This window comes from Anomaloglossus baeobatrachus, chromosome 3, assembly GCF_048569485.1.
Source record: "Anomaloglossus baeobatrachus isolate aAnoBae1 chromosome 3, aAnoBae1.hap1, whole genome shotgun sequence".
Classification (NCBI taxonomy): Eukaryota; Metazoa; Chordata; class Amphibia; order Anura; family Aromobatidae; genus Anomaloglossus; species Anomaloglossus baeobatrachus.
Genome location: NC_134355.1, coordinates 432624063 through 432634237, shown reverse-complemented (window position 1 = coordinate 432634237; position 10175 = coordinate 432624063). Strand labels below are relative to the sequence as shown.

Here is a 10175-nt window from a genome sequence, read left to right as displayed (position 1 = left end):
TCCCACTTCGTCTGCCCTTCACCTTAAGGGTTAACAGCGGAAAGAGCCCCTTCCCTCGCAAAGTGAGCCTCGTGGGGGAAGGTTACCGGCGCGCGTGGAATATGGCGTCTGTGGATTCTGGTCGGCCGATATTTACCGTAGACTATTCCGCTCACAATCGTCATCGTGCAGATAACAATCGTCGCTTTTATGTCTTCCCACTGTACTGCCGACTAGATCGTGCTCCACAGCGCCCCACACTGGAGACACTATGGAAGCGCTGCATTGTCTGAGCGTGCGCCCTTCCTCTACTCCAGGACAATACACAGCAGTGTGCGCACAGGGCGAGTAAATGCCCAGGGGGCATGTTTCACAATGTAGAGGGGTTGCTCGGCTTTTTTGTGTGTAATTTTGCACACGCCACTATCCCGCGCCCCTCCTCCCTCTCCAGGAGAAGGGAAAAAAATGATGTTCATTTGCATTGGATTGCCAAAGCTAAGAGCTGCTAATGCTGAGCTACTGCGCATGCTCCGCAAACGAGACACGGGGCGCAGCGGTCACTGCTGGTACTGCAGCTAAGAGAGGAAAGGCAAACAAGCCCCCCTCCCCCATTGTTTGAGCTCAGGCGAATCCGGAGCCTGGTGGGCCTCACCCCCCTTCTCACAGGACACATTAACCAATGAGGTGGCGAGGAGCCGGTGCGTTGCTCCTCCCACTAATCTATATTAAAGTCCCTGGCGCCGCGTGAGTCCTTCACTGGCAGTCACTATAAAAAATAAAAAAAGCCATCTTTGCATTGTTCCCGCACAGCCTCCGCTCCTCCAGCCCCGGGATCTACCTGCACTTTTCTTTTTTACTTTCTCCATCTCTAGACTAGACTCTATTTTCTTCCATTCACCATGTCATCAGACACAGCTTTGGACGCCAGTGTGGATAAGACAGCCAAGGTGAGCGGCAGCTTTGTGTGCCCGGCGCCCCATTGTGGCTGCACCTGCGCTCAGCACAAGTTTGGGTGATTACACGGAGGCAGGAGATGAGGCTGGCGCTCTGGGTACCAGATGTCTGCACACGGGCGCGAAACTTTCCAGGCTCCGGGTAGTGCTGCCGAGGAGCGGCGTGTTCCCGGCCGGTGCCCACGCAACAGGGTGGGAGGACTGGCACCCCCACAGGAGAGAGTGGCACCGCGGTGTGATGGCAGATCTGCCTCCTGATGGATGACGTGCGGGCGGTGTGTGGGGATCAGTCACTGCCACTGTGCGGACATCGGTCATTAGTCCCTGTACAGACTGTGCAGAGATCGGTCATTAGTCCCTGTGTGTGGGGGGCGATCGGTCATTAACCTTTTGTATATATGCACTCTGTGGGGATCCGTCATCGCTTCTGTACAGACTGTGCGGAGATCGGCCATTAGTCCCCTGTACAGACTGTGCGGAGGTCGGTCACTAGCCCGTGTGTGTGGAGGGTGTGTGCGATCGGTCATTAACCCTTTCTATTTATGCACTGTATGAAGATCTGTCATTGCCCCCTGTAAAGACTGCGCAGAATGATCATTAGTCCGTGTGTGGGGGGGCGATCAGTCATTAACCCCTTGTGTATATATGCACTGTATGGGGATCCGTCATTGCCCCTGTACAGACTGCCGAAATCGGTCAGTAGCCACTGTGTGGGGGGTGATCGGTCATTAGCTCCTTGTATATATTCACTGTATGGGGACCCGTCATTGCTCCTATACAAACTGCACAAATCGGTCATTAGTCACTCTGTATGTATGGGGCGATCAGTTATTTGTCTCAAATATGGAGTGATCGGTCATTGACCCTTTGTATAAAGGCACTGTATGGGATGATCAGTCATTAATAACTACTGTGCGTGGGACGATCGGTCACTAATCCCCTGTACAGACGGCGGAGATCGGTCATTAGTCTATATGAAGTGATCGGTTACTAGTCACTACGTATGGGGTAATCTGTCATTAAACCCTTGTGCATATGCATTGTATAAGGTGATCTGTCATTGGTCCCTGTATATAAGTTGTATGGTGCGATCGGTTATTAGCCCCTGTACATAATGTGTGATCAGTCATTAGTCCATTTATGTATGGTGTGATTGATCACTAGTCCCTGTATATATGCGCGTTACAGGGTGATCGGTGACTAGCCCCCGTGTATACTGGGTGATCTGTCATTAGCCCCTGTATATAAGCTGTATGTGATGATCGCTCACTAGCCCCTGTGTATACGGGTTGGTCTGTCATTAGCCCCTGTATATGAGCTGTATGGAGCGATCGCTCACCCGTCCCTGTCATTAAGGGGTGATCGCTCACTAGCCCCCTGTATATACGGGGTGATCGGTCACGGCAGCCCCGGACACAGATGCTGCTATCCACGGCTCCCGTACTGTCTGATCAGTGATGAGCTGTGATCGCCGCTCCTGTCACTGATGGCAGAGGCGTCTACAGCTGGCAGTGCCCTCTGATCTCGCTGACGGCTGATGTGCCGGGAGGTAGGCGGACTCTCCGTCCAGATTGATGCAGCCGATCTGTATCCTGGGCACTGATCGGTGCGGATCTCTGGCGAGTCGCTGCGATTCCCCAGCGGAAAGCCTTTGTTGCCGTGCAGGGGTTAATAAGGTCCCAGCTGCGTGGATGAGTTATGATGGGGGGAGGGCTCTGCCACTTGTTTGTGTTGTATACAGTTCTCCACCACGTCCACCGGCTCAATCCCGGGAGACGATGGATCTACGGGGAATAGGGGAGGGGGACAGATGGTAACCGGATTAAGACTTTGAAGGCAGAGCCTTAATTAGAGGTGGGGGAGGGCTAATTACTGGCTCCGCTCGTGGCACGATGTCTGCTACCTGCGCTGTAATTTCATACAAGGACAGTGGTAAATAGGATCCCCTTTAACCCCTCCGGTGCCGTGTGGCTGAAGGGGCCGGCGGCGCTCGGGCACGTCAGCTGCGATCACTTACAGTGAGTGCAGCTCATCAATTACCATGTTACCTCGTTTATTCTATACATCATTGTTCACCCCCCGCGTGAAGCCCGTGCGTCACTCAGCAGAACTTGCTTTGAACAGCCTACTGGGAGTTGTAGTTTCTCCGCCTCCTCTCCGGGCGTGTCTGCGTGAGGGAGTAGGGCGAGTCTAGGGGAAGCGCTCTACAAATCCCGAGAGCCTGTGCGCTACATGTGGGCCGGGCCCAGGAGGCGGCAGCCAATCAGCGGCTCCGAAACGCAGGGTAAGGACGGAGGGCGGGAACAAGAGCACAGAGCCAGCCAATGGCTGCGGGGCATGAGAGGCTCTAAATTTGAACTAGGGTTTACAGCGTGTGCATAGACTGTGGTGGGTGCCAGCTAGTGGGCAGGTCATGGTACCAGCACTGCGATCTGGCCAGAAAAATCATTACTGCTATTGGGTGTCATTACAAAATGTGCACCTGTGCCTTTTACTAATATTGTTTTCCTGCTTTCGAGGCCGGAGTAGTCTGGAAAGCTTGCAATTATTACCATCTTTTCAGTTAGCCATTAAAAGGTATCAACCACTGAGGACTTCAGTTCTTTTAAACAATTGTTTTCCTGCACATTCCAATTTGATGTGGTCTGAAACCAGCTGAAAGGGGGCTCAGAAAGTCACATCCAAATTACAAACTGTCCTCTAAGAATGAGCTCCCTGACTGATTCTCAGCTAACTCATTCTGCAGACAGTGCCTTGTAGAGTCCAGCTAAAGCAAAATGTTTAAATGCTACCTGTAGTTCAGTCTGGCTGAGTTGTGGTGCCCCCATCACAGTGCTGTCTGCCGTGTAATCCCATGCTTCATGTATGACAGCCATTTAGTAAACTTTGACATTAAAGAATGTCCACATCTTAGTGATGTACTACAGTAGTCATTCTGATGGGAGAGCGTTACCGGATTCTCCGTTACTATTGCGTCCCTAATTTATTACTCAGGATGTGAGAGATGATCAGGCCCCATCATGCACGGCCGCTGTGTAATTTGCCCTGTGCCTCATCAATCAATGAGACTTATAACAGGCCGTTGTATGGAGTGTGCTGGCTCTAATCTGCCTGATAATCTGTTCATCTAGATTGGTCTGTGTGGTGGCAGGTATCCTGTCTCCCATTCCTGAACATGGCCTCCAGACTAACGATCAACAGGAAAACTGCAGTGTTGGTCAGTGTGGCACTCAGGCTGTGAAGACAGGAATGCCCTAAACATAGTAATAGCTGAATATCCCGGCCAAGTGCTTGTCTTCTGGGAGTTAGTAGAAGTTGAGTTCTCACAGATTTATTTTTTCTTTTCTATACAGGACTTGAAGGGAAAAGAAAAAGAGGTTGTTGAAGAAACAGAAAATGGAAAGGAGAAGCCGGCGAATGGAAACGCAGTAAGTGTTCCCCATACTTCTCCGCAGCTTGGTTGCAGTGCTTGCACAGGCCTGTAGAGGGCTCTGCTGTATAATCCGTACTCCTGCGCCGTACCAGCTGTTTACCTGAGTGACTTGTTTTCTTTCAGCTTATGTCACAAATGGGTTAATCTATTTCCTTAGAACAATCTGGAGATCACTAAAAATTACATGCTGTGATATATAATATGTATAACAGACGTTATCTGGAGCATAGCCACATAACTAAACGCGTCCTATATTTACTGACCTAAAAATGTCACCCTTATTGCAGGAGAATGAAGAGAATGGCGATGATGGGGGAGACAATGATGGGGATGAAGAGGAAGAGGTTGATGAAGAAGACGAGGAGGATGAAGTAGAAGGTGCGGTTTCATTAAAATTTCTTAAAGCTTTTTTTTTTTTTTTTTAATTTTAAATCCTCTTCTTCTTAAGGAAGTGCACTTAGATCCAATACCTCCATACACTCCAGCACTAACAAGCCTAAAGTGAAGATCAGGCAGAGAGGGGAAATGAACTTTACACAGAACATTACTTTAGTGTATTTGGCACTGAAGCCTGTAAAGCACCCTCCTGTAGAAAATGGATCGTATATTTTGACAATATGGTGTTGTTTTGGTTTTTTTTTAAATTCGATATTATTGCAACTACATTCTAGAAAATGGCTTGCTCTGTGGATTGGACACTTCCGTTATAATTCAACTCTTGACAACTAGCTAGTTTTATATTACCAATATTGGTTTAACTTGGCATCCAGAATGCAGTCCAGGTTCCACGTGCCATGTGACTAGGGTAGTACATTGGCAGGGTGCTTGGTTAGGGAATGGAGTAATATGTAACCTAATGCATTCCACCTAAAAGTTCTGTTTGGGGGGAAAAAAAAGATAGAATTCAGTTTTGGTTTAGCGTTGCTCCAATATTAACTTTAGTTATGTATTAATATGTCACTTCTCTTGTTAGGAGACGATGATGAGGGGGATGAAGATGATGAAGCAGATGGACCCACTGGAAAAAGAGCAGCTGATGATGACGATGTAGGTTGGGGGGAAAAAAAAATTGAGTAGTTGCACAGTCATAGTATGGCGTTACAGAACGCAAATTAACTGGCAACCATATCAAACAACTTGCCTTAGTTGCTATTTTATCTAGCTCCTAAGGATGGCTTCCAAGAGAGGACATGCACTTAATGTCACTATGCCCTTAAAGGGAACCTGTCAGGTACAAGCCCAAACCATTTGTTTGTGTAGCCTTTTAAAAAAAAAAAAAAGAGCAAGTTAAGGGACATTCCCACCTCCAAGTTCTTATCCCAATATGTAGTAGGTATTTATTATTATTATTAATATTATTATTTATTATTATTATTATTATTAGTGGTAGTAGATTATTATCAGCAGCATCAGCAAATTCCTCCAAGTAGAAATATAGTATAGTTCTTCTAAAAAGTGATGTCCCTTACCTCATGTGCAGGGCATTACAGTAGGTTAGGTATCCAAGGTTACGGCCACACATATAGGGACATGAGGCAAGAGACATAGGAAAACTATACTATATTTCTTATTGGAGGCATTCCCTAATATTATTACACCTACTACATATTGGGATAGCATGTTGGAGATGGGAATACCCCTTTAATCTTTTTGACCCTCCTCCCCCCCCATCAACTGATGCCCACCAGCAAGAAATCACATTTTAAAGTTATTATATTTGCATCGGGGTGAAATGATGCACTTACAGCTCCTCAGCCTTGCGCCACTCTGTTTTACACGTCTGTGGCTTTCATACAAGGCAGGGAATACAGCTTGAAGCTAAGAAGCTGTAAGTACGCTGTCTTGCCTTTTATCAACTGGCAGGCATACCTGAAGAACCTCAAAAGTAGGATCATCACTTCAGGGTTATAAAGGGATACATTTTCCCATCATTTAAACGGCTACACAGCCATATAAATAGTTTGGCTATGTAGAAGTTTGACAGGTTTTCTTTTAAGCCGTATATAGACAGGCGCTTTCCTTTTGCATAGGATACATTTTTTTATGATGTGGAACAGGGGTAGGCAATTCAATTTCCCAAGAGGCCATATGAGACAGTGACTGGTGTTTTGGGTTGAACCAATAGGCTCCAGTATCATATTATAATTTTATATTAACATTTGTATCATTTTAATATTGAGCAGAATTAAGTGTGCGGAGATCCCAATATACTGTGAGCTCAAACACAGGCTCCCTATATACTGTATGAGCCCACAGAGATCACTATTTACAGTATGAGCCCCTGCATAGCCCCTTATGTATAGTGAGCCTCTCTATATACAGCATATACAGCATGACCCTTCAGATAGCCTTCTAAATACAGCATGACTCCCCCACCAAGCATTTGAAATACAGCATTAGTGCTCTATACAGTATGTGCTCAACAAACCACTATACACTTCTCTCCAGTTCCCCTGCAGCCCTGTGGCACTAACCCGCCGCACAGCTGTCTTACACACAGATTGGTGGAAGAAGGGGCTCGCGACCCCTCCTCCACCAATGTATTCACTGCTATCTGCATCCTGCACATAGCGGTGACATGGGGCGGCGGAGGGCACTGTGCGGCCTGCAGTCCACTGTTTTGAAACCTTTTTAGCTGTGTATCTGGAACAGCCAGGGAGCCAGATGTGGCTTGCTGGCCAAACTTTATCCAGCCCTGGTATAGAGGCTAAAATTAAAAAAAATATAATCGATAAACAAATGAATATGTTAATGTTTCTAGAAATGTCAGAACAGATCTCAGGAGAAAGTGGTCTGAGGGGCAGACGTTCTTGAGCTTATATGTTTCTATTAAGAACTCCATAGACTCTTCCAAACTTAAAATTAAGGGAACAATACTTTGCAACTTCAGATGAGATGCATGGTCGGATGTAGCTGTACTGTGCCGCAATGAAAAACAGTTAATTGCTCTATTGGTGTCTTTTCTACAAGGCAAACCCTTTGCAGATAGTATTATTCTTTACCAAATTTATATCTAATATGGCTTTTATAAAAAAAATAAATAAATTGTGTTTGATATGGGTAGTACAATTTGTGTACTTAATCTTAAAGGACACCCATCATGTAAACTTACATTTTAGGTGTCTGTTTATAACTTACTAGGGATGTTAAAGGGGTAGGTGGAGGATAATGAGCATCATCTACTTCCAAGAGTCTGGCAATTCACTGGGGGATTATTTTGACAGCCGGTTGATTTAGATGAAGGCTGTGTAGGGGAATTAAACCCAATTACATCTGTTCCCTGGGGAGGTGTGGGTTCTGAAATGGGACACCCTTTGATCATTTGTCAGGGGAACATTCTAGCAAAAAGGATTGTCTAAACCACATGGGGAAAATAGACCTGGACTAGACCATAATTAAGAAATGTGTTTTGGTATTATTTTTCAGTGTCATATTTTATAATGTATACCACTTAATTTAAATTTTTTTTTTTTCTTTGATCAAGGACGAAGATGACGTTGAAACAACAAAGAAGCAGAAAAGAGATGAAGATGACTAGAGGGGAGCTTTTCCCTGTCTTAAAATAAATTCTATATATAATCCTTCTCCACTGCCTCCCCACCCTTATCACGCTCAGAATATGGTCACTTAAAGTGATGCATCCGTCCCACCTGCCCTTCTCACAGGCTCCCATAGCCCTTCTCTCCGTCCGTGCACATTACTGCATCTGTGGTGCCAGTCAATGTGCCCTTGGTGCATTCTTTTTAAAACAGCCCCCCTGGCCCTCTTTAGTTTGGTGGGCCAACCCTTTCACTGCCAGTTTGGGTTGCATTCACTTGCTGCTGTCCTCCCCAGTCCCGAGAAGAAAAAGGGGTGTGAGGCTCACAGCAGCAAAAAAAGAATAATTTGCTTTCTTTTTTAAAATTATGATATGGGAAACTAAAAAGCACCCTTCAATAGGGTTCCTATGTTTGTATTTTTTATTTACATTTTATATTTTTGTACATATTGGTATACAGCTGTCCTTTTTCTGTACCGGGAATCCGGCTGACAGGGTGTGGGGCTTTTAAATTACAAATGTAATTTTATTTTAATTTTAAATTGCACCTATAGTTTTCTGCCAATTTGAACCCTGATGTATTTTTTTTTTTCTTTTCCGGGTGGGGTGGCGGGCAGGGTGGAGTAAGACCAGGGCTGTTTCTTCTCCAAGGGGAGCATATGGAGAAATCTTTACAAAAAAAATAAAAAAAGTTGTTACAAAAAAACCTAAATAAATAAGACAAAATTCCCATATAAGAAAAAAATATTCTGATCATTCCAGTAACTTTTTACTTTTTTTTTTTTTTTTTTTTTTTTTTTTTTCGAGCATATTTTTAGCTGTACTTTTAGATGGGTTTGGATGAGTTAAATGGCCAAAGATATAATTTTTTTTTTTTTTTTGTCTGAAGTTGCTGTTTACTTTGTCATTTCTTGGCCTGGCTGGATGTGTGCGGCAGTATTGTCAATAAAACTGCAATTTTAATTTGCAGGCTTTCTTTTTGTTTTAACTGTGTGGTGTTTGAGTCTTGTTTTTATTCATTAAGACTTCAATTCATGCTAGTTTTGCCTTCCAAAACTGCAGAAAAATGACATGCAGAAGTAACGTCCAAACTTTCTTACTAGACCAGATAAATAGAAGTTAAATGAATGGCTACTTATTGGACAGCTCCCTATTCTTGAGGTCAGTTCATTCATCTGTGACGTGTCCTGACCCAAACTTGACGGCTTTATGGCCATATGAGGTGGAGTTCATGCCATGAGATTTGTGGCCAGTCTGTGCATCATGGTATAGTCACAGATGCATGAATGAGCTCTTAAGGTCCCAAGAGAGAAAAGGGTATACCAACACTTGATCACCACACCATGAGATAATGTAGAAAATAATTTTTATTATATTAAATTGTAGCCAGACAAAACAACAAGAGACATGTCGCCACACTAGGAATTAAACACAGTGACACAGGATAAAAACACTTAAAAAGCCATAGGCATAAAGAACATGTCCGCCAGGAACCAGTGGTGTATAATAAACAATATAAATATGACAAGGACACTCTGATAGATATTGCACAAGGCCCGTTCCTGCAATTTTAAATATCTGGCATGATAATCAGACATAAAAATGCACTATAGAGTACTCAGAAAAACATAGATAACATAGTATGGTAAACCACTATGTGGATACAATCAACAATATGTGTAGAACAATAGACAGACCATAGACTGCATAGATATAAAAGGTTCTCTGTTAATACACGGAATATAATATGAACCGCATTATAGTATGGATTTATCTATAGAAAATGTTACAGGTCCCCACATGTGCAAAATAGGTCTACAAGGCACGGTAACTTAACATAAATATGTCCACAAGGAACCATACAATGTATATCGATATTAGGCCCGAGAAATATCACACATAGTCAATGTTTCTATCTGCACAGTATATATACCCAGATTAGAGAGGTTAAATTTGCCATACACAGCCAGTGTCCTGGATGTTTAAGGAAAATCCATTAATGAGACCAAATAGGTCAGTATTTCTATCTACACAATATATATTCCAAGGTTATAAGTGGGAAGACGTTTGTAATTGGCTGTGTATCTCCCCTTGTTGGTAGTAAGAGTCCTGTTTACAACATACTACTTGGGGACAAAAGGCTCATAACAATTGTTCTGCTCCCATCAGTTTTGTTGGCCTGTGTAAAGGCTGCATTTGCACACAGACTAGCCTGTGGCTGAAATCCACAACAACCCTGTGTTGCTGTGGTTTTTCCATAGTTTCCATGTAC

At 44.2% G+C, this 10175-nt stretch overlaps 1 protein-coding gene across 1 annotated transcript; it reads left to right on the top strand.

Moving 5' to 3' along the window:
- The first annotated feature begins 720 nt into the window (after positions 1 to 720).
- On the top strand, positions 721 to 8891 carry PTMA (prothymosin alpha). Its single transcript, XM_075340400.1, has 5 exons — positions 721 to 926; positions 4286 to 4360; positions 4653 to 4743; positions 5339 to 5412; positions 7850 to 8891. Exons 1-5 carry the CDS (start codon positions 879 to 881, stop codon positions 7901 to 7903), a joined length of 342 nt encoding a protein of 113 aa, XP_075196515.1. The 5' UTR covers positions 721 to 878; the 3' UTR covers positions 7904 to 8891.
- Positions 8892 to 10175: the final 1284 nt, after the last annotated feature.